Source organism: Pseudochaenichthys georgianus, chromosome 3 (assembly GCF_902827115.2).
Source record: "Pseudochaenichthys georgianus chromosome 3, fPseGeo1.2, whole genome shotgun sequence".
NCBI lineage: Eukaryota > Metazoa > Chordata > Actinopteri > Perciformes > Channichthyidae > Pseudochaenichthys > Pseudochaenichthys georgianus.
The window spans coordinates 2,013,080-2,038,383 of record NC_047505.1 but is presented as its reverse complement, the minus strand read 5'-3'; the positions used below and the strand labels follow the sequence as shown (position 1 = coordinate 2,038,383).

The 25,304-nt window shown below is 44.1% G+C and overlaps 1 protein-coding gene across 1 annotated transcript; it reads right to left on the bottom strand.

Annotated features, from left to right (window-relative positions):
* Positions 1 to 4,527: 4,527 nt before the first annotated feature.
* lmnl3 (lamin L3) lies at positions 4,528 to 24,814 on the bottom strand. Its single transcript, XM_034104582.1, has 11 exons — positions 24,378 to 24,814; positions 23,214 to 23,370; positions 20,507 to 20,632; positions 20,217 to 20,387; positions 20,002 to 20,127; positions 18,431 to 18,651; positions 17,995 to 18,190; positions 12,544 to 12,651; positions 12,137 to 12,253; positions 11,581 to 11,688; positions 4,528 to 5,089 (listed from the first exon to the last, which is right to left on the bottom strand). The coding sequence occupies exons 1-11, from the start codon at positions 24,812 to 24,814 to the stop codon at positions 5,054 to 5,056; spliced, it is 1,803 nt and encodes a 600-aa protein (XP_033960473.1). The 3' UTR covers positions 4,528 to 5,053.
* Positions 24,815 to 25,304: the final 490 nt, after the last annotated feature.

Sequence of the window (25,304 nt, the reverse complement as noted above, 5' to 3'; positions counted from 1 at the left end):
AGAGGGAACGGTCCCATGGCAAGACAACGTGTAATGCACCAGCACACATTAAAAGGCTCTTTTAAGAGCCACCCATAATATTGAGCAACCTCCTGCAACATTTATATCCCAACACCAGATTTAGGTCACCAATTCATATAATTATTTCTGTTAAATCCATGAATTATTGTTTTGTGAGGTAGTGCCACTTTCTCTTAATGTGACGACCCCTCCACACCATGATGGGTGCCGTCGGCTCTGTGTGTGTGACAGTTTAATGGTGTCGTACACACATATTGATAGATGGCTTGTAATGCACTTGAGGAACCTGCGACCCAAGTTTTTCATTCATCTTGAAATCTTGAACGGGATGTGCAAACTAGTCATTATTTATATACAGTCTTTAATTAACTATTAGTAGAGAATAACGATTAATGAATATACTTTATAGGGATCCTATTAATATCTAATAATGAAATTCAATAACATGCTTTAACCACCAGGTGTCCCTTTATATCAGAGCTGTGCACCTTTATGGTGTAAATACAGCCTATCTACCAATTGGATCAAATATCAAAATTAGCCGAATTAGTGTTGATACTGCAAGGAGACGTATTGTGTGAAAAGAAATGTAAGATAATGTTTAATTGCTGATATATTTATGATCCAAGTCACATATTCAGCTCTGGCGGCAGTTCTCCTGTTTGTCAAGAGACAAACAGGAGCACGTATCAGCAGGGCTCTATAAATAGAGAATTACGGCAGATATGTAATATTTAATGCAGCCGAACCGTGTATTACAATGCCGTTATATGATGACTTTCAAAGAGAAAAACAAGTACACTCGGAATAAAGTATTGTATTTTTAAAAAACGTTTTCAGATTTCACATCAGATAAACACCAAATCCCAGCATGCATTGCGGATAACCATCCAATCATCGACGTCTATTCACAACGTCACGTCCGTTTGTTCTACATCTCCACGCATGGATTAACATCAATTTAATACATTAATGTAGCCTTTGTTTCTGCTAAAAGAGGTGTCGACCAGCTGGGGCAACAAGAAAATCGGCGTAATCGAGTGTGGCTATTACAAAATAAATCATTAGGTCGGGGTTTGCGGTTATTTCTCCACTGTTAACCATACCGTGTAGCTGTCACGCGTTGAAAAGACGAAACCAACCGTGACATCTGCACGTCTCCCAGCAATGGTAAAGCGTCACATGTTCACGTCTCGGCGTGATACCGGGTTGGACTAGCTATGTAGATATTCTGTATGACTTTCCTATGCAGTGCGAATGAGTGTCTCCACTTGTCAACCAACTTCTCCCGTCTGCTCCCTGCGCTTCAGCTCCGTACTCTGAGGTCCTGTCTTCCTCGACCCCCGACACCAGATTGCTGGAAGTTTTTCTCGGGGTAACAAATGGGTCGAGGAAGGACAGGACCGCAGAGTATTTCCATTTGTTATTGGTCCCTGCTGCTGACTCCTCCTCCTCCTCCTCCTATCCTTCTCCCTCTTCTTTTCCTTGACATAGGTGTCCCTAAAACTCTTCCACTTCCTTCGGCATACCTCCTCTGACAAGACAAAAACGTTTACAAACAGTCACTTTTAACCGTTATCTGCCGTTAAACCGGCAGTTGAGCTAACTTGGTTAATGCTAATGTGTTGTTGTCAACGATAACACCTGACTCGACGCCGAACTGAGGCTGCGGCCACACGAGGACGAATTTGGTCGTTTGCGTTACTGTTTAGTGTCATATAGACCGTTCGGCCACACGAGGACGACCATACGGCACTAAACGACTGAGGAAACGACAACGGGTCCCAAGGTGGATAGAAAGGCATACGCCACTCTCTGGGGGGTCAAACGGCTCCGTGTGTACGCCCTATCCGAACATTTTCAGATCACTGATAGTGATTGCGCAATAGCCCCGCCTCTCCCCACCTCTTCTGCTCACCTCCGCTTACCCCGCGCCATTGCTGAAGTGTTTCGCCACCACCAACAACAACAACAATGGCGGATCGCAGAGTTGCTATCGTGCTCCGGACGCTATTGACCATGCTACAGTTGTTTGTGCAACATCTACAGCAATAATGATGAGGCAATAGCCCCGCCTCTCCCCACCTCTGCTGCTCACCCCCGCGTCAAAGTAAACTGCACCCTGAATTCAGATTATTTATCTTTCTCTCGATATGGACCTAAACGCGAGTGAAGTCTAATCTGACAGGACGGAGACACGCAGCTCTGCTCACCTGCAGCTCCTCCCGCTGCAGCAAAACACACACTTCAAGTCAGATCATCACCCTTAGCTATTTTAATTAACTCTCAAACTCCCTAAACTAGTTATAAATATGTTTATTTTTACTGTCGGCCGGGTCACTCATTACTGGATCAGCTGCTGCATGAGACAGACACTGGCGCTGTCCGAAGAGAGGGAGGAAAAAGAGAGGCTCCGTGTATTTTATCATTATATTATATAGAGTCGTTATTCATTTGTTTTAAAGCTCAATAAATAACAAAGAAGACCTTTGACCGGCACTTTTATCATTTTGTCCGGAAGATTTAAACTTTAATACACGTTGACTGGCGAAAAACTCTGCCCGGTTCCCTCGGCCCCCACCGCGGAGAATAAACAGAAGGGCAACCATGACAACCATGCTTCTTCGCTGCTTTTGTGGAGGAAGTTACAGCGCCACCTACAGGCTCCTGCATATGTACTGCAGCTTCTCCAGTGGTTGGAGCTAAACGGAGCGGTCTCGTGTGGGCAGACACTATCCGGATAACTATTGCATGTGGACGGAAGCTTGTTTGCGATTGCGTTTGCGTTAATCCTATGCGTTTAGCCGTTTCCGTCCTTGTGTGGCCGCAGCCTGAGACACGGACCCGTGCCCTGGGTCAAATGACTAGTTAGCAAAGGGACGTGACACATGAATATATATAATGGGCTGTAAGTGCATGAAATGCATGTGGGGTTTTAGCATGAGATGGAGACACATCAATATCATATCAGACTTAAAAGTGCATGACATGCACAGGGGTTTTTAACGTGAGACGGTGGCACATGAACGAGTGTCCGGGCTTAAAAGTGCATGAAATGCGCGGGGGTTTTAACATGAGAATGGTGACATATATGTTGTAATCTTGAATGTAATGTTATTATACCCCCACTCATCCAGTAAAAATAAAATGATATAAAAAAGAAAGAAAATAAACCACATTAACGTGCTGGAAATAGTTTAAATGATTTAGATTTTAATGTGCACATGTCAGTTCGCAGCTTCAACTTTAAAATAACTACTAAGATCAATACTTTGAATCAATGGTTAGCTCATAAATCACAAGTGGATCTCGGGAACAGCCGCTAGACGAAACAATCTGTGCTCAGGTCCGTTTACAAGCTTTTGTCTGGCTGTCTTCTCTCAGCGAGTTTGCTCAGTTGTCATCACATAATCATGAAGTGTGAAACTTTGGTCACATGCCATTTGTTTTTCAGGTATCTGTGTGCTACCACATGCAACTGTTTAACACGCGGATGAAGAGGGAGCAGAGAGTGCGGCTGCAGATTCCTCCGCCCTGCCACACCACAGCTCACCAACAGAATCTGCCTCAGCAAAGCCCCTAACAAAGAGACTATGGTGTAGTCCAGTTGGAGGACTCCTTCAGGAGGGCTGTCACCAGCGTCCGTACCCTCTTCAGGGAGCAATTACCAAAGGAGCCTTTAAACCTGAGAAGAGAACAGGTTCTGTACCTTTCTTCAAATCAGAGCAGTCATCCGAACCTATGAACACCCTGCTACAAGGGAGCTGACTGGACTTTTGTATGTGGTTCACAAAATCTGACCAACTACTTTAACAAAGAATTCAAGCAATGAAGTATTTCAGAAAAACTGTAACTCTAATGAGTAAATGATCTAAGAATCTTGACTTCACCGTGCAGTGTTCAGTGAAACTACTTACTGAAGAAATAGTCCCTACAAACACTGTTCATAAAAAGAAATTCATTTATGTGTGAACGTATGCAAGGTGATGAACAATAGAGCAATTGTTCCTCTTTCTGGTGGAGTTATGTAACAGTGAGTGGCAGCAGGACATGAACGATTTCTTCTGTAGCATTCTCAGTATACAGCAGTGCAAAAACAGCTTGAGCTCGTTCCATTTCCGTTGGAAGCCGAAGTTCAGAACTGGGAGTGACGTCAGGAAAAAGATGGTCACGGATTGTGAGCAATACTGGTTGATAACTACGCTTTATTTTGTGAATACAATCATGGTAGCATCATATACACAGATAGAAGATGAGCAGTGCCATTTGTAAAGTTGATATCATGGGACACCAATAATACAGAAGAGCTAAACATGTTATCAAGGTGTTCTCTTAATGTTCATATGTGCAGACTCCATGTTGAATGATGATCTTGGGTATGGCGAGGCGTCTGTCAGCTCCCAGGTAGGGAGTGCGACCTCATGGGGCGCTCCAGTTGAAATGTCAGTGGGAACTCTGATATTCCCACTTCCCAGTACAACTGGAACACACCAGTATATCAGCATGCGGGTAAAACGCTAACTGCACCATGTTACATGATCAGTAAGCATTCTGATGAAGTGTTTTCATTGACCCTGGTCCAGGATTGTCAGTTTTAACTACCTCAAATTGCCCAATGCTGTGAACAAATACAACTAAAACCACCTGCATTGCTACAAACCACTAAAATGTGTTTAAAAACATGCACACTTTTGGCCAAGCAAGCCAATAACAGTAATTCTGTCCAACCTTCAGCTTCCTTCATGCTCTGTTTCTCAGACTGAGACATTCACCACTGGGAGCACCTTCTAGAATTTCCCACCAAATAAAAATATAATTGCATTCTTTAATAATTAGAGCCAAGTGTCTGACGGAGTGCATTTATAAAACTTTATTATGACTGAGTTTTATTTCACACACACATTCATTTCAATAAGATCAAGTCAAGGCAAAGCTCGTGACTTGTGCACTGAGGAATCCTGAGGTTGATGGTTTAGCTCTGAGGCATCGAGGCTCTCCGCAGCAGAGGTTTGCACTCCAAGGCTCCGCGGCGTCACATGACGGCACAGCTCGCCTCATTGGATAAATCCTTGAAAACAAAGCAGCAGCGGTAACATATTTCATCAGTGACCAACGGGGGGGTCACATGCTGGGTCCTGGTTTGGCTGAGCATGCAGTATCTCTCTGGAAGTAAGCAAACACTGAGAACTCTATATAAAAGTATGAAGTTAAACTGGCCCAACTCCAAAACTACATATAAGTGAGGGTTCTAGAATATTTTACATGGAGTGGCAAAGGGGGGGAAAGAGGTCATGCCAGGGTGGCATGGGAGGGCGGACAGCACGTGGTATTTTATACTGTATTATTGTTAAATCATGCCCTTACACAATTGTTCTTAATGCACAAGAGAAACAAGGTGTTCAGACAAACAAACTAAAATATAGTATAAAACAGCAGAAAATACCCATGATACCCTATAATTCTGTTTACTGTAAGTACAGTAAAAGTACTTAGTTATAATTAATAATAATTAATGTTTGAGTTATCTTAACTAACCCTAACAAACGAGATCTCGCTAAGTGGTCCTACGACGCTGGTTATCAACTCGGCAAATCAACCCAGGGTTTCTCTCTCCGGCTGAGAGCGCGTTCACGTGAAAGGGGCGGGGCTAGCAACATTTGACCACAAACAAGCAGACACGCGTACTGACAGCGCCGCGTCATACTTCATGAATGAAAAGTAAACTATCACGTTAGACAAATATGAAGAAGTTCAACTTTAAACATCCGTGACGTAAACACATAATCCAGGATAAAAACCGTAGTTGCACGATGCAGAAAGAACAGCTGGTAAAAAGAACTACCGAATGTTTGAATGTGTACATTAACAGGTTTATAATATCACTGCCCCATCTACGACATGAGTGGATCTGACTTTAAAGGAGACCATGCTATATTTGAATAATATATTGTAGGGCCATACCTATATAAGGTATATTTATACGTTTTCTTTTTCAAAATACCAAACAGATCATGCATTTTAGCCATGCCTCGTTTCGCTCTATTTTCCTCTCCTCCACCCTGTCTTTGCATGCGCTGCAGCAGCTGACCACGCCCCCCTGCAAAGGAGGGGGCCGAGTTACGAGCTTCATGTTACCACTCTGTTACCATGCCACGGCAACCTCTCATTCCCCTGATTGGTGGAGAGTTGGTCATATAGGCGGAGCTCCTCGTTCCTGACGTCAGAGAATTTTCAAATCTGTATCAGTCTGTGTCAGATCCGTTGCAGCCCTGTTTTTAGAGATTTGGGTATGGAGGAAAAGAGAGAGGGTTGTGTTTTCTGACACTTGGTGAGTTCCCTGACACACCGGGGAGGGACACATCTTCATGTATAAAAGATGTACAAGAGTGCATTTTGCATGATAGGTCCCCTTTAATCCTCCACTGCTCATAGTACTAAACTCCTGGTACTAGGATGGGTTAAAAGCAGAGAACAAATGTCTCTGTGTGTACGTCGTGCTCTGCATGTGTGACCATTAAAGAGGGTTTCATCCCTCCCAATTATATTATTATAATAACATTTGAGTGTTTCGTCAACTTAAAATGTTGTTTTAAATAACACTTCTGCATACAGTATGCAACAATGTAAGTGTTGCTCGGCCAGATACGGCTCGTTGAAGCTGACAAAGATAAGGTCATATGTGATATAGTATAATGTGATGTGATATGATTGATGCTGTGATCTTATGAATGATAAGTGGGACACGTCAGCGTCTGCACTCACAGTGTCTCGGACTGTACGCAACAGTCCGAGTTACTTATGTTGTGGCAGATATTTAAGTAAGCTTGTTTAACGCAAATGTTATAAATGTCAAATTGCTCTAAAGATGGGCAGTGACATTCTATTAATTGTCATATTCACACAGTCGGTGATTTGTGTCTGCCGTCTGTCCTGCATACAGCAGTTTAAACTGTATTTCCTTTACCCATGAATATGACTTGATAGCTTTACTCTCTGCACACTGAGCTCTGATTGGTCAGCAAGCGGTGATTTCACTGAGTTGATCTCTTATCTGGAACACAACCTGCACCGGATCAGTGTTCAGCATGGAGAGCTACCATTTAGACTGTAAGTGTAAATATGCACATTGACATTGAATTTGATCTTGTTGCACTCGTTTAATTATTTGTGTCTATTTTCTTACTGCAGTGAGAGTTGCCAAATACATTTCGTTGTACTTTATATGATGACAATAAAGATATATTCTGTTCTATTCTACCCCGTTAAGAAGTGAACCAGCGTCGTAGGACCGAAAACTCAGAGTTAACCTTGAAGTTACCTCGCTACCCGCAAATCCTGCTTCGTAGTACAGGCCACTGATCTCTTCAGTGTTCTCTTTTCTTTTTCCTCTTTCTGTTCTTCCTCATCACTTCGCAGATTTGTTTTGTTGAATCACTCCAGCTACTCTGGCCTGCAAGAGTCTACTTGTGAAAAGCACTGGTACAAATTATTGAACACTTTACACGTTAGGGCAAAGTAGCCGCCTGATAAGTAGCCTATAATACATATAAAACCAGAAAGGGTTTATCAAACGTGACGCACACAGGCAGCTGTGTTTAGAGCCAGTTTGACGGTAAAGGATGTATCCTGTTTTTTTATTTATGTTATGTATTTATCTGGCCTCATTGCTGTGATGTGTGAGAGTAACTTACGTGGATTTAATAGTACCGCATAGTTTAGCAAATAAAAGTGACCAATCTCCCAGCTGACGCTGTCTGTGAAGTATTTTGTAACCTAACGCCCCAAACAGCGACCGTCTGTTAAACGCTATCGATTCAAACAGGAACGTTTTATTAATATTTAGTTTCAAGCTCTCATCTTTAGTAAAAACAAAACTAGTCGAAGGGGAGATGCTCCCAGGGGAAGCTGATCCACCTTCAGGTGCTGGGACAGCTCGGTCTCTCTGCAGCTGTGTGTGAACATTGCTCCGCAGTTTAATGCAGGGCCGTAGCTGCGTTTTTAACGGGCCTAAGATGATATTAAAATGATTCACTTTGAATTCATGTATTGCTTGGTTCGTTGCTTGATAAGCTTGTCAACATAGTGTAAGTTTGTTTCTACAAGTACAGTTTTAGGGACACAAAAGTTAGGGGGCAGCTGCTCTACAGTGGGGGGCATCTGCCCCCCCTTTCCCCCCTGTAGATCTGCCCCTGCTATGTATTCATGTTACAGAAAACCATACACATGTATCAAACCCTAGTTTGTATACTGAGACAGATGACATTACGACATTATGGTCCATCCTGAGAACAGTGAGGCAGCCCACTGTCTGACCAAGCACGTTCAGCAGTTTGTTCGTACAACACAGAGGCAGCCATCATGTGAAACAAGCCATGCATGTGTGACAACACATAGCTGCACAGCAGGTACAGGCGGGGGGGTACCTACTGTAGAGCACGCAGTCTGCTCTGCTCTCAAGAGACTGAACAACACTTCTTTCTCTTTGGCTTCAATGCGGGGAAGAGAAAAACAGTGACGTTAAGTTCCATGTACAAACTCTTTGTATCTGTAAGAAAATGTCCTCCTGTTTTTTATTTTTTTATTGAAGACACATAGAAAAGACATTTGGTACATTGATAGGGACCACAGTTCAAAGCTACTAGTAACCATTTAGTCTCTACTATTGTGCATCAATTGACAAGCTATATATACATAGTTGATTTTCACTTGAAGGCATACAATATTTAAATCACCTTCATAACTACAACAGACCTGATAGCTAAAATATAAGGGAGTGATGTACCGACTAACAGAACAAAACAAAAAAGTAAAATAACTAAATAAATACAAAATAAAAATAATAAAATAATAATACTAAAACAATACAAAGACAACAAATACATATAAATAATACATAATAAAGAGGAAAGGGGGGGGGTGTCCATTAATCAGTAGACGAAAAAATGCGAGAGATTGGAAGAAGGTTAAGAAGGGTTGCCACTTAGTGTAAAACATAGAGGTTGCGCCTCTTAAGGCATATTGAATTGTCTCGCTGAGCCACTTAGCATTGGAAGGAGCTTTTTTGGATTTTCAGTGAAGAAGAAGTGAAGAAGTCATCTTGCCAATAGCGAAGTAAATGCCAGAATATCCAATTGCCCCGAGTTGTATCTATTGTAATATTCTGGGCACCTAAATATGGCGACAGACCAAACTTCTGCCAAAAGGATAATACTAATGGGCAGGAGAAGAACATATGGGATAGGTTGCAGGGACACAGACATTTGTCACAGATGTCAATAACAGTGGGATATATTTGTGACAGTCGTGCCTTTGAGAAATGAACCCTGTACAGCACCTTGAACGGTATGAGAGTGAGACGAGCACAGGATGAACTCGTATGCATCCTTTGAAGAGCAGCGTCCCACCAGTGATCATCTACGTTTACACCCAGCTCAGCCTCCCAGGCAGCCTTGATTTTAGTGGTGTGTGAGCTGTCATCGGTCAGGAGTTTGTTGTACATTTTTTAAATAAGTTACTTTTGAAGGGGATCAGAACAAATAAACTCATCCCATATGTGATTAGGGGGTAGAGAGGGAAAGGATGGAAACAGGGATTTGGTACAGTGTCTAATCTGGGGTCATTTGGGTGTATTTGCCGTTTCTCTGGAACCTGATTTGTATCTATCAACCCGATGGATTGAAACCTCTTTTTAACCGTTAGAGCCAATAGAATCGAGGGGAAGTTCCTAAATCCACCTACACGTTAGCATTGAGGAGTGAGTGTGATACGCACGCAGCTTGCCCAAACCGAAAGCTATGATACGCTTTGAAAACTGAAAACGGAAAACTAGGCTTATTGCCATAAATATGATGATGGATTATCAGTAATCATTTCAAAGTGACACAGAGACATTGGATTAACCTCCAGCAGCGTGTTATGCCATCGAACACAAGGTACAGTAAGAGGTATTTGCCGTTTTGGCCCCATAAAACTACGTTGTGTGTTGTCTGGGTTTGCGTTCGCTGCCCTGAGTTCTGGTCGCACAGTGATGATACTTATACCTCTAGAATCTAAATCCAGTTTGTTCTTCAGAAACTATGGTTGGGAGAATATTTTCCAAGCGACGTGCCAAAGCCTTAGCAAGTATTTTCGCATCCACATGTATTAAGGAAAGTGGCCTATAAGAGCTGCAGAGATCCGGACCTTTTTTTTTTTTTTTTAAAAGCACACTTATGAAGGCTTGTCTCAAAGTGGGAGGAAGAGAGCCATTCCGCAGAGATTCCTTATACACTGAGTGTATTAATGGGGTCAATTCAGATTTACATCTTAAAAGAAATTCTACTGGGAATCCATCAGGGCCAGGAGATTTATTATTTTGCATGTTATTTATAGCGAGGATGATCTCACCTAGGGTTAATGGAGAATCAAGTTATTTTGAAACATCAGGACCTATGGTAGGGAAATTGAGAAAGCGCCCATCCCAGAAGTGTCGGGTGGCGATTCAGACTTGTATAGAGAACAATAGAATGAGCCAAAGACGGAGTTAATGGTACTTGGATCTGTATGCGGATCTGGAGGATCATACGTGAGGCTGCCTGACACCGCAATTGGTGGGCCAAAAGGCGGCTCGCCTTATCACCATGCTCATGCTCGTACGTTGAACGCGAGTGTAAAAGAAGGCACTCTGCATCAGTAGTTGTCACTTTGGAAACAAGTTTGGCATCGATGAAGAAATAATCAATTAGAGAAAAGGATTTGTGCATATGTGACCCGCTCTATCGAAATCAAGCGGAAGTCGCAATGGCTCATTTCAAAATAAACGTGGATTTGCGTAAAAAAATAGTTTTTCGGGTGTTTTGTTTGATTTTAAATAAACAAAGTCTTGGCTTTCAGAATATGAAACTTTTATTTCCAAAATTGCACGATAAATACATTTTTGAAGCGTGTAAAGGGAAGATGACAGGCACCTCTCACTCGCCACTCTGCTGTTCCGCAGCGCGGCCCCCCCCTCCCCCCGGGTGAAATTATGAATGTAAGGCGTATAGTAATCATAGATAACACGACGGGGCCATAAATATTGACTAACAATACAGGAACATGAAACAGCGTGCCTGAGATAATTAAATATCTGCCATTGTCATCCGCTATACACTTGGAAGATGTGAAATTAACAGACTTACCAATTAAAATGTCAACCCCTCTGGACTTAGAGTTGAAGTTTGAATGGAACACCTCAGAAACCCATGGACACTTAAGCCTGACCTGGTCTGGGGTGCACACATGGGTTTCTTGCAGAAACATTATGTCTGCATTAAGTCGTTTCAGATGAGCAAATGCCCTGGATCTCTTCAAGGGGCTCCCCATACCTTTAATGTTCCAGCTTACTGTACAAACCTCACTGGTGAGCCAGTAGGAGCGATTCCTAAATTGCTAGTATTGGTGGACAATTACTGAGGACTTTCTATACAGAGAAAACTGAATAAGAAGCTCCACCCGAAAGAGACAGAGGGAAACAAAGCAATAATAAAAATAAAAAAACCTCCTGTTTTGTTGGCTGGTTTTATAACTCTGTGTGTTTACCTGCCTCCGAAAGTGCTGGATGTCACTGCCTGCAACATACTCTTCATCAAACAGTTCCGTTTCCTCATCCCCTCTGTGCTGCATACACACCCTGCGCTCTGCCATTTCCTGGAAAAGGGATCACATGACTCCGATGATGAGTTCCATTCTACACTAATAGCTGAGACAAAATTATTTTAGGTAGTACTCTAAACAAACACCCCTCCAAGATGGTGGCGTGCTAGGTGGCAGCAGCTCCTGGTAAATAATTTCCCAAACTGGGATCACTAAAAGTATATCTTATAATTCTTACAAATGGATGGATTGATGGATCTAGAACACTGATGAGGGTATGACCCAGATTCTCTGAGGCCACTGTGGCTCAGGAGGAATTTTCACCCATCGGTAAGGCGGTGGTTTAAACCCTAGCCCCTGGGGTCAACATGTCAACTGTCCATACTGCAATTTTGGTGAGTGTGTGTGTCAACATTTTTGTCTCAGTTTAGTACACTGCCATGAGTATGTGTGAGAACTGACTTTTGACTGCAGTGATTAAAGCAAACACTGCTCAACCTACCTCGTGGTCCTGGTTGAGGAGAATCACCCTGACATCAGTGACAGGGACCCAGCTATTCTGGCCCTGCAGAACCAGGTCCCCAGGACCAGCTTCCGCCTCAGCCCCTGCTGCCCAGATCTGACACACACACACACACACACACACACACACACACACACACACACACACACACACACACACACACACACACACACACACACACACACACACACACACACACACACACACACACACACACACACACACACACACACACACACACACACACACACACACACACACACACACACACACACACACACACACACACACACACACACACACACACACACACACACACACATTACATTACAGTTTGCTTTGTCTGCAGGGAAGTAGTGGAGAACACAGTAACAGTGAGCACTCACTGTGAGCGTCTGGCCAGCAGAAAGGCTGCTGGAGGGGGGGATGTGGAATGAGAGGTCTCCAGAGTGGGGGTACAACCTCCGGACCACCCAACCCCCCAGCGGTTGCTCCTGGAGACGATGACATGAGACAAACAAGCAGTTTAATATATACATGTCATTTTGTTGCATAATATTGATGTTCTTCAGGGGGTCCCACTTTGAGTCCACTCAAAAAGCCATCTGAACACATCATGAGAGAGAGTGAAGCGAAGCAGTCTGAGAAGGGGGGGGGCTGTGTGTCATAATGACATTAGGAATAGGCCTACGTCACACTTCCTGCTTCCGGAACGTTAAAAATCGTTAGTAGTTAGTTACCATAGTTACGTGACAAACTATGGCCGCCTCCTCTCGTCGCTGTTATTGTAGTGTACCGGTCTCGAAAAGTGGGAGAAAGAGGCCAAAAACCGGTCTTACTCCAAGCCGGTTTCCCTGGAATAGCTGGGGGGAGAATCGGAGGAGGAGCTTCAGGCTTGCACGAACAGCCCACAGCTGAAGACGACCGAGAACCCGCCTCAGACCACAACTACTACGCTGGCAACTCCTCTGGTGTAGTGGATGCTGCTGCTACTGAAACCAACAGGCAACTGGAAGCTAAGATCAGGAGTTTAGAAAGTCAACTGAGGGACATTTCTTGTACACTGAACATCAACAGGTATTGTGTGACTGACGAGGAATTCCGATTCTACACCCGATTTCCGTCAGAGAAAGTGTTTGGGTAGTTTTGGGAATCCGTGGCCCCCTCAGCTTCCAGATTAGTGTATTGGAGCAGAGCCCAGAGGACAAGTGATGCCATGGCACTAGAGAAACCGAGCCCTAACAGGAGGCTAGCACTTGTGGATGAACTCTTTCTCTACTGCTGTCAAGTTGCCGTTGGCATGAAAGAGAAAGTGATTGCTGACATATTTGGCATCAGTACCACTACAGTGAGCAGAGTGATAATTACATGGACCAATTATCTATACATTGTGTTGGGGTCAGTGGCAATTTGGATGACAAGGGAACGGGTGCAAGCAACAATGCTACGAAAATGTGTTAGTTACTGTCCAAATGTGCGAGTGATTCTAGACTGCACAGAGATCAGATGTGAGGCATCATCATCATCACTCACCCTCTAGTCTGAAACATTCTCCACCTACAAGAACACCAACACAAAACAATATCTAAGGTTTCAAGGCTTTTATGGTCTTGTGTGCTACAGTGTAGTTATGACAATCACAATCTTAGGTCACAGGCTCCTCCAACAGTGCAACACAATAAACACAGATAAAATAGTACAAGTAAATTAAAACAATTTTTATAGAAACAGAATATGATAGAAACTGTGCAGAATAGTCTATATACAGTAATTGGAATATTGTTATGATATATGTGACCCACTCTATCGAAATCAGTCGGAAGTCGCAACGGCTCATTTCAAAATAAACGTGGATTTGCGTAAAAACTTTTGTTTCGGGGTTCGGGTGTTTTGTTTCATTTTAAACAAACAAAGTCTTCGCTTTCAGAATATGCAACTTTTATTTCCAAAATCACACGATAAATACATTTTTGAAGCTTGTAAAGAGAAGATGACGGGCACCTCTCACTCGCAATCTGCTCTTCCGCAGCGCAGTCCCCCTCCCTCCGGCTGAAATTATGAATGTAAGCGTATAGTAATCATAGCACGGCAGGGTCCGTTACAGTTTGATTTCAATTAAACAAAGTCTTGGCTTTCAGAATATTAAACTTGTTTCGGCAAATTCAGATGATAAATACAACGTTGAAGCTTCGGCATAATTACAAGCGGAGAACGGAGTAACTTGACGTCACAGCGGGCACAACAACAGCCGGGGTTTCTCGTGAGGGTTTCCCCGGGAAACAAACACAATACACACAAAATCACACACACACGCGAGCGAGCAAGCTTCCCCCAGACCAGTAATAAAAACGAAAATATCTTCCCTCCGTAGTATTTTGATCATTTTCTCCGCTAATCAATCAGATCGATGGATTCCAGAGAAGAGGAAACTTTAAAGGCCTTTTTCTCAAAGTGATGACTCTGACAGTCATTATATAATGTGACATATTTCGCTTAATATTTGGAGTACAAAAACAATCCCAATATCATTAGAAAGCTAGGAATATCCTCTTTCCAACAGTGTATACAACTCAAAATGTGTCTTCGGGTCAATGCGACTGATTTCGATAGAGCAGGTCACATATGTGAGTTGCAGCCAGATGAATGTTATGTATGTTGTTTCAAAGTTCAGGTGTTCAATAGTCTTATGGCCAGTGGGATGAAACTGTCCGTGAGTCTGGTGGTTTTAGTCCTGATGCTGCGGTACCGCCTGCCAGACGGCAGCAGACAGAACAGTTTGTGGCTGGGGTGATGGGTCGGTTGCAAGGTTTTGCAACCAATCATTTTACATCTCCGGTGTGGGAATATTTTGGATTCAAGCCAAATCAACGAGGCAAACCTACGCACTTGAATGAGCCGGTATGTCGCATTTATTTAAAAAAGGTAGCAACAAAAGCTGGCAATACGACCAACCTAAAACTGCACCTGAAACACAACCACCCCATTCCGTTTTCCCAGATGGGAGCAAACATGGCAGCTGGAGATGGAGAGCCTCCACCTTCCCGACAGTTTGCAATCAAAGATGCATTTGCCCGACAATGCAAACATGTTGGTGTGCCTTGCTCGAAATCTTTGAAATACAGATTTGGATATGGCCTGTTGAGGCATCTGGGTCTTTGTATGGACAGTGGACTGTACACTTGACTGTTTTAAGGAGGTTTTTTTTGCTTGTGAGACAATGTGTGCTCATATTTATTTATTTATATATATACGATGACGGTCGTGTCATCAGCAAACTTCACGATGGTGTTGGAGCTGTGTGTGGCCACGCAGTCGTGTGTGAACAGGGAGTAGACGAGAGGGCTGAGCACGCAGCCTTGGGGGGCTCCGGTGTTGAGGATCAGGGTGGAGGATGTGATGTTTCCCACCCGCAATGCCAGGGGTCTGCCAGTCAGGAAGTTCAGGATCCAATCACAGAGGGCGCTGTTGGGCCCGAGCTCGGTCTCTGAGCTTGATGACCACCTTGGAGGACGCAATGGTAGGCCTGTCGCGATAAGCAATTAATTGACTTGTCGTAATTTGTCGTAAAACTGTTGAAATATAAGACTATGAAAAATACGCAACTAGAAAGACTACAAATCCCAGAGTCGCATAAGTGATGTCATAACTGTTTTCCTCCACTAAGAGATAGAATCCATCTATATGGTGCTGGCTAAGATAAGATAACTTTAACAAGATGCCTGTGTGCTTAGTACCAGGTTGTTATCATAGCAGCAATGGGTCTTGCTCGTTCTTTCGCTTCCCGTCTGATGAAAGGACCAGGAGTGGCTGGATCAAGTTAGCTACCTAGTTAGTAGCTAGCACGTTAGTTAGCATTACAGCCTTGTCATTTTTATTAGCCTTAACATGAAGTAACATTAAGTAACCCAAAATGTTAAACAGTAAGAGTACAGTAGTAGTCATATTTCGTGAACCCTTTGAAGAGTACTGTCACATCGGTGTGATCATTCCATAATACACAATTTAAGCCCGGGGGAGAAATGCTAACGCCACATTAGCATCTGCGATCTTTTCTACTTCACGCTATCTGCACAAATGGTTGACATTAAACATTAAAAAGACCAGGCAGTTCAGAGAGAATCAAAGGCAGGCAGGCAGGCAGCTTTGCATGGCATTCTTCTGGACGTGTTTCATTGTGTTGATAGTAAGGGTAGTCAATCCTTTTGTTGACAAGACAGTAGTGACGGCCATCTTGGTGACGTGTGTTGTTCTGCTAGACCGGAGATGTAGTTCATTCAGCGTTTCACACAAACAAATGTGTTACTTCACAGTTTTACGACACATTTTAATTTTTTTGACTTGCAAAATTATCTTTTAAATTGACAAACATCATATGTGTAATTCGTGGCACAATTCAAACGGGATCGAAAGATAATCTTTCTTTCTCCATTGACTTCAATGTATAACTTTTCGGAAATAAAGTCCCATGGAGCTCCACCGGAAGGGGAGGGACTTCGCCACTTTATATAGAGACAAGCAGGAGACAACGTGTGACTTACTCGAGGGGAATTTGAAGCTAAATGGAATTGGTTGCAAAACCTAATTCCACATCTCCGGTGTGGGAATATTTAGTATTTAAGCCAAATGAACGAGGCGAACCTGCAGACTTGAATGAGCCAACAAAAGCTAGCAATCTGACCAACCTTAAACTGCACCTGAAACACAACCACCCCATTCCGTTTTCGATATATATTTTAATTTTATTTTGTAAGTTTATTCTCACATATATGTTCCTCTGGTCCAGGTGGGAGAGGGCAGTGTGGATGTTGAGAAGGGCTGAACGATTAATCGATTTTAAATCGAAATCACGATTTGAAATGATGCCATTATCAAATCGCAAAGCCTGCAATCTTTTTTTTCTTTTTCTTGTGTGTCAGTCATCCACACCAATCAGAAGTGTTGTGCTCTACATGTACCAGCCATTGTTAACCAATCAGAAGTGGCCCATGATAGAAGGTGATCGACAGATTGATCCAATCACCTGCAAATCGCAAATCTAATCGCAATATCTGTCAGAAGAAAATCGCAATTAGATTATTTCCCCAAATCGTGCAGCCCTAATGGGAAAGGCTATGGCGTCGTCTGTGGACCTGTTAGCTCTGTAGGCACACTGCAGGAGGTCCAGGGAGGGAGGAGGTGATGAATGTTTTGAATGCAGTGTCCACACGGCAGCGTGCGTTGAAGCTTGCCGGCGGGCGTGTCTGAAGTTCGACCAACAACCAATCACATGAATCTCCCGCCCCGGACACACAAGCACGCGGTCTGATTGGCTAGACTCGAGCTTGTTCTGGCATATGATTTGATTGGCTGACGCTTCCGTCGAAGCTTGAAAAGTTAAACTTTTCTCAACTTTTGAAGCGAGCAACGGAGGCGAAGCGCCGCAACGGAACCACAATGCAGTTCGGCAAAGCGTGACGTCACCCCATTCAAAGTGAATGGGAAGCTGCGTTTAAGCTTCAACGCACGCCGCCGTGTGGACGGGCCGTTAAAGTACTTCATCATGATGGGGGTGAGTGCGACTGGGCGGTAGTCGTTGAGGCTGATTTTTGACTTTTTGGGGACAGGAACGATGGTGGAGTGTTTGAAGCACGTGGGGACGACAGACTGCAGCAGGGACCTGCTGGAGGTGCCTGTGAACACCTCTGCCAGCTGACCTGCACACGCCCTGAGGACACGCCAGGGATTCCAATGGAAAATATGTATTTGTGTCTTGAGGGTGTGTGGAACATTTGAGCTAAGAATTCATGCTAAAAAGTGGGAATAAAGTTCCCCACTGTCCAGTGGCATTACAGCCTTACCGTCTCAGAGTTGTTCTTCAGTCTGATATATTTCCCGTCCATGTCGACTCCGGCCACGCTCACAGAGCCGTGCTGTGTTGCACGGCTGCCCGAGGCTCCCTCGTGTTTCCGCTTCTTCCCTCTAAGCTGCCGGCTGCTGTGTTCATGTGTCCGAGGGACGGCTGAGTGCTGGGAGGGGCTGGGGGTCAGCTGCAGTCTGCAAAGAAAATCTGATTTATTTGGATTAAAAGAAACCAAGTCACATTTAATCCATATAGCCTAATATCATAAAGTACAAATATGCCCTCATTAATAAATGAAAAAAGTCCTTGCAGCTGCAACATTAAGTTATTTCAACATCAACAGGCGCCGCCATTACCCCGAGCCGGACTGGGAGCCGAGCAGCAGCCGGGCTCCTGATGTATGACAGCAGGTTGCACAAAGATGACATCCATACCTCTGCTCCTCAGCTTCCAGCATCTTCCTGTAGGCATTGATCTCCATGTCCAGCGCAAGCTTCACATCCAGCAGGTTCTCGTAGTCTACCAGCTGGGTAAACATCTGGCTCCTGATGTTCAGCAGCTCCTGCTCCTTCTGACCCAGTCTCTGCTGCCACACCTCACGCTCCTTGTCCAGAGTCCTCTCCAGATCATGAAAGCTGCCCTCCAGCAACATTTTCTGACGGAGAAAGGAAAAAGAATAAGACGACAAATGCTGGCAAGAGAGAATCAACAAAGCAAATCTTCGGGTTATGGTCAAACAGGTAACCACTGCCGTCGGCCCATACTTCCGCTGCCCTGCTGGGGTCATCTTCCAATACATGTTTACCTCAAGTTCTGAGGTTTAGTGGCTGCACAGGTGAGACCTGAGCCTGGCGCTCTGTAAACACAGGTGTGTGTGTGTTCTGTAAACACAGGTGTGTGTGTGTGTGTTCTGTAAACACAGGTGTGTGTGTGTGTGTGTGTGTGTGTGTGTGTGTGTGTGTGTGTGTGTGTGTGTGTGTGTGTGTGTGTGTGTGTGTGTGTGTGTGTGTGTGTGTGTGTGTGTGTGTGTGTGTGTGTGTGTGTGTGTGTGTGTGTGTGTGTGTGTGTGTGTGTGTGTGTGTGTGTGTGTGTGTGTGTTCTGTAAACAGATGTGTGTGTGTTCTGTAAACAGACCTGTGTTCTGTAAACAGATGTGTGTGTTCTGTAAACAGATGTGTGTGTTCTGTAAACAGATGTTTGTGTGTTCTGTAAACATATGTGTGTGTGTTCTGTAAACAGATGTGTGCGTGTTCTGTAAACAGATGTGTGTGTGTGTGTGTGTGTGTGTGTGTGTGTGTGTGTGTGTGTGTTCTGTAAACAGATGGGTGTGTTCTGTAAACAGATGTGTGTGTGTTCTGTAAACATATGTGTGTGTGTTCTGTAAACAGATGTGTGCGTGTTCTGTAAACAGATGTGTGTGTGTGTGTTCTGTAAACAGATATGTGTGTGTGTTCTGTAAACAGATGTGTGTGTGTGTGTGTGTTCTGTAAACAGATGTGTGTGTGTGTGTGTGTGTGTGTGTGTGTTCTGTAAACAGATGTGTGTGTTCTGTAAACAGATGTGTGCGTGTTCTGTAAACAGATGTGTGTGTGTGTTCTGTAAACAGATGTGTGTGTGTGTGTGTGTGTGTGTGTGTGTGTGTGTGTGTGTGTGTGTTCTGTAAACAGATGTGTGTGTGTGTTCTGTAAACAGATATGTGTGTGTGTTCTGTAAACAGATGTGTGTGTTCTGTAAACAGATGTGTGTGTGTTCTGTAAACAAATGTGTGTGTTCTGTAAACAGATGTGTGTGTGTGTGTGTGTGTGTGTGTGTTCTGTAAACAGATGTGTGTGTTCTGTAAACAGATGTGTGTGTGTTCTGTGTGTGTTCTGTAAACAGATGTGTGTGTGTGTTCTGTGTGTGTTCTGTAAACATATGTGTGTGTGTTCTGTAAACAGATGTGTGTGTGTTCTGTAAACATATGTGTGTGTGTTCTGTAAACAGATGTGTGTGTGTTCTGACCCACGTCTCTCTGGGCCTGCTGCAGCTGGGCACTGAGGCTCTCCACTCGGAGCCGGCTGCTTTCCAGCTCGTCTTTAGTGGCTGACGCGGTGTTGTTCTTCTCCAATGCAGCCTGCTGGGCATTCTGCAGCTGGAGCACAGGACGCAGTTCTATCAGAACATATGCTATGCAAGTCATGAAGGAGCTCTGGAACACATCAACCTAGCTTCTCTTTGAACCTTGGAAGTGAAGGTCCGGTGGAGCTCTTCTCTGTACTGCTGCAGCTGGGTCTCATGGTCCTGGCGGAGCTGCTGCATGGTGTCCGACAGCTTACCCTCAAACTCCCTCCGCCGGCCTGATTCCACCTCCACCAGACGACTCTCATGGCAGCTTCGGATCTCTAGGATCTCCTGCAAAAGATCCACTTAACAGCTGAGCTGATTCAACACATAAACATATGAAACCAGGAAGGACGTGACTTGGTGGAATGTAATATTGCTAGCCTGCTTAGCAGCAGGGTCTTACTTACCAGCTCGGTGATGTTCCTCTGGAGCTCCAGCTGTTCTTTGAGAGTCTGCACCTGGTTTTCTAGGTCCACTCTCCACAGGATCTCAGAGCTCAGCTGGTTCTTTGTCTCTGACAGAACCCCCTCTACCTGGTGAAAGCCCCCACCCCCAACAAACAGTTAGAACATTTGAAAATATTAGCCTGATCTCTGTTAAAGTTTTAAAAGGTGTGATGCACATCTGTGTCCCGCAGTACAGTGCTTGAATGCATACATGTCAGAAGCAGTGCTGCGGCCCGCCGGCCCCACCAGCACCCCAGCTTACTACTTATTATCATCACTTCATTTTCTGTGTCAATCTGTGGAGCGATGAGGCCCGAGCCGAGATGCCAAACTCAAACTATATGCTGCTTCTAATAAACATAAAGAAACACGGGAGTTGTCTGACTGAACTTACAAAACTGACAATGAGTCTGAAGCAACCAACAGTATCTCTATGGGAACAACCACCAGCTCCAATATTTATAATGGAGGGATCATAGTTTACTATGTTAAGCAAGTTAAGCATTTCTTTTGAAAATCCGATGAGATGTCAGTCTGTGCCACGATTCTCACCCAAGGTTACAAAGCGTATTAAGACAATTGTTCAATCATAATTGAGATGATTTTAGTCATAGGCGACGCGTGAGGCTCAGGTTTGGGAGGCTAAATAACTTTTTTTACCTGACGCTGCCCGCGTCCGGCGTCCATAGAAAAGAGATCAACTCAGTGAAAGCACCGCCTGCTGACCAATCAGAGCTCAGTGTGCGGAGTTTAAATCTATCAAGTCATATTACAGGAGAAAGGAAATACAGAACAACTGCCGTATGCAGGGGAGACGCCGACGTGTCGCACTTATCATTCATATCACATCATCGATCATATAATATCATAATATATCATATATTTCCTTATCTGAGTCAGCTTCTTGAGTCACATAGCCTACTGTATGCAGAAGTATTATTTTAAAGGTGGGGTAGGTAAGTTTGAGAAACCAGCTCGAGATACACTTGTTGTTGTATTCCATGGAATGTTCTTAACATCCCGATAGCAATGAATATCTGAAGTGCTTTGACAACAAATCCATTAAAAAATGTCACTGTGGAAGCCGTGGTGCTGTAAAAAGCATGACCAATCATCTGAGCCGGCCCGGCTAAAGTAACTGGATGGCCTACCTGCCTGTCAGCCTTCCATCTGTGCACAAACTGATCTCGTGCCCTCATTGGTCGTGTGTTGGGGGAGGGGCTCTGTGAGGAAGTGGCAGATTTGTTCCGGCTGATTCTAGCGCACTCGAGCTGGTTTCTCCAAAGTTACCTACCCCACCTTTAAGCAACACATTAAGTTTACGAAACACTCAACTCAAATGTAATTATGTTAATTATTAAGTCATCACTCGTGTCTTAGAGGAGGCAGTGATATCATAAACCTGTTAATGTAGCATTAAAACACTCTGTAGTTTATTTATAGTATATCTTTTAACCAGCTGTTCTGCATTGCAGCTATGTGACTTTTATCCTGGATAAAGTGTTTAAGGCATGGATGTTTAAAGTTTAACTTCTCATATTTGTCTATTATTATAGTTTCATTTTCATTCATGAAGTATGACGCTGCGCTGTCAGTACGCTTGTCCATGTTTGTGATTGGTCAAATGTTGCTAGCCCCGCCCCTTGAACGCGCTCTCAGCCGGAGAGAGAAACCCTGGGTTGATTTACTGAGAGTTGATAACCAGCGTCGTAGGACCGCTTAGCGAGATCTCGTGTGTTAGGGTTAGTTAAGATAACTCAAACATATCCAGGGTCTGTTGACCTGGCTTCGCAGTGCAGGGCACAGCAGGTGGCTGCACAGCAGCGCTAATGTCAAAGACACAAATATTATTCATTATATTTTACCAGGATGCAGTGACACAAATACTTGGGATGGCTTAGCCTTCCCAAGCCTACAGCACCCGCCGCCCCTGATTCTAGTGGGGGAATATATATCCAACAGATTCTGATAAATGGGTACCATTGTCCTTTAAGGCGCTGCGCCCCGCCAACGGAGCCCTGCATCCCCCCTGAAATTCAAGGTGTTTTCTTTGTTGTTTTTTATATATATATATATATATAGCACCAAATTGCAACTGAAGTAATCTATGTACGGTCACTTTTCACATTGAACATGTGCTCTTTTATTAAATAAAGTAAATGCTTATGTTATTTATCCAATTGATGTGCATGTTTCAGTGTCTGACTTGTTTATTTCCTGCAGATTTGACTCGGATAACGACTGACTTTCATTTGAAGTTGTGAGTTTAGTGTGTATGACCCGAAGAAACACCGATGCATCAATAATAACAATAATCCAGCTCCTCTCTGCTCCAGAGATATACCACTATTTGTTTGTTTCTTGTGCTGTTGTAGTCCAGATAGCTATTTATGTTCTGATTTCAATCATGATGGAACGCGAGGCTAAGCACACCCTGACTTATGCTCAGACATCTCGAATCATCCTTAGGGCATTTGATCATTTCGGATACCTTTTCTCCATTAGGGCAAATTAGCTGACCACATAATGCAACCTGGTCAGACAACAACATTTCCCAGAAAACAGACAAGCAGGTTATTTTGATTATACTATGAGGAGTGGCCAAGAGTAAAACCTTCATCATTACACCTGCTGTTAGCCCTGTACGGCAGTTAGCATCAGTTCCTACGTTTTCCAGCTGGCCCTGCAGGTCAGCAAAGTCGTCGTGGAGTCTCCTGTTCTCAGACAGCAGATTCTTGTACTCTGCATCCTTGCAGCTTAAAGTTGCTTCAACTTTCCTCCACTGGGCCAACGCATTCGCCAGATCACTCTCCTTCTTCTGGTTCCTGCAGGTGGAGAACATGAGAACAAAGAAGGTTGATTACATTAGTCAACAGCAACGACGACATGAAACCCCCTTTCATTTCTTGCCATGTCCAAGGCACTGCAATGCCATGGCTGGAATCCCCCATGCTAGTAGCGCGCTGTCAAAGCTTCATCATTTCAGCTCTGTAACTTCAGTTCCGTGTGTGTGTTGGACCACATAAACAAATGTGTTCAACAAAACGTACCTTACAAATGTGTATAGCGTTAAAAGTATTGTACATCTGCTCTAATAGCAAAGTATACATTTCAAACCATATTCAGATGAAGGATCAATGTTCAGCTTAGTAAAGTGTAACAACATGTTTGGCCCCCAGCGGAGCACATTATAAAAGAAGCATCAAAATATAGTGAAAGTAGCGACAGTGAAGGTAGTCGTTGTGCAGATTGGTCCATTTCAGAATAATATATATGATGTGTTTTATGATTGATCATGAAAGTGTTCTCAAAGCTGGTGAAGGTGCAGCTATAGTTTGAAGTACTTCGTAGACTGCAGGGTAGCTGGTGGAGGTGCAGCTAGTTTGAAGTACTTCGTAGACTGCAGGGTAGCTGGTGGAGGAGCAGCTAGTCTGAATGACTTTGTAGACTGCAGGGTAGCTGGTGGATTTACTCCAGGTGGAACTAAAGTCTGATTCAACACTTGGTTATATTTCACATCATTCATCCACATCTGAGAAGTAACTGAAGGGATTAAATACATGTAGTGGAGGAAAAGTACACCATTTACCTCTGGACTGTAGTGGGGTAGAAGTATTAAGTAGCAAATAATGAAATACTCAAGTAAAGTACCTTACACCACTGCTTCCGAATCTTATTCTACAGAGGGACAGTCATGTAGAAATATGTTCATTTGTTTTCTACAGCTGCTTGCTTCCAACTCCAATCAGGACTGCATTACATCACTTCTGAGTGGAATCCTGAGCGGATACAGCCTCCAACACCTGCGTGCACCTACATTCTCACGCTTTACCTGGCTTGGATCTTTCTGTAATCCTCGCAGAGATTTCCATAGTCGATCTGCAGACGGGCCCTCTCTCCGGCCAGGCCGTCCAGGGACTTCCGGACATCGGCCAGCTCCTCCTCGTACAGCCGCCGCACGTTGCCCATCTCTCGGCTTTTCGACTCATCCTTTTCCTCCAGCTGGAACAGTATTGAAGACCTCTCACTCTCCAGCTCTTGGACCCGGTGGATGTAGTTGGCGAGGCGGTCGTTGAGGTGTCGCAGCTCCTCCTTCTCCTGGCCGCGCATCAGACGGGTCGGGCTGAGGCTGGAGGCGGGCAGGCCGCGCTGCGTGCGCCCAGCACCGGCTGCGCAGTGGCGGCCGGCGGAGCGGCCGCTGGAGGCAGCTGCAGCGGGGGTGGCAGCAGCGGGGATAGCAGCAGCGGGGATGGAGATGGCAGAGGCCATGATGCTGGAGGCTGGACAGTTCTGCAGTCAAAGTCGGACAACCAGTCGGACAGTTCAGCCTTACTGACACTATGGGCGGCCGAAAGATAACGTGAACACTCAGGGATGCGATGATATTTAGAATGAATAAAAGTCACATTGAAACGCTGCTGTGTTTGTCCCCTTTTGTTAAATGAGCCTTCCCTGCGTTAACGTTGTTAAATTAATTATCATGACGAGTTAACACAGAACAAGTGAAGAGTGCCAAGTCATCCTAACCTTTTCCGGTTTGCATTCATTTTCAAAATAATACGGTATTGTATTTTCGAGGTACATTCTCATGAAGTATCCGTGCTGTCGAATTTAGTGGGTTTTTTGCACTTGTTTTATACGTGAAACATTAAATATTCTTCAATAAAATTACAGCAAACGAAATAAATTCCTTTCATAGGAAATGCGCTTTTCTCGAACGACTTTACTTGGAAGGCCAAACGGAACGGTTTCCGTAACT

Excerpts from the sequence above, each read along its gene's own strand:
- lmnl3 (XM_034104582.1), bottom strand. The coding sequence starts at position 24,814 with ATGGCCTCTGCCATCTCCATCCCCGCTGCTGCTATCCCCGCTGCTGCC. Across the intron at positions 18,191-18,430 it reads CTGGAAGCTGAGGAGCAGAG|ACTGCAGCTGACCCCCAGCC; the intron begins GTATGGATGTCA and ends TTTTCTTTGCAG. Across the intron at positions 11,689-12,136 it reads TCCTCAACCAGGACCACGAG|GAAATGGCAGAGCGCAGGGT; the intron begins GTAGGTTGAGCA and ends TCCCTTTTCCAG.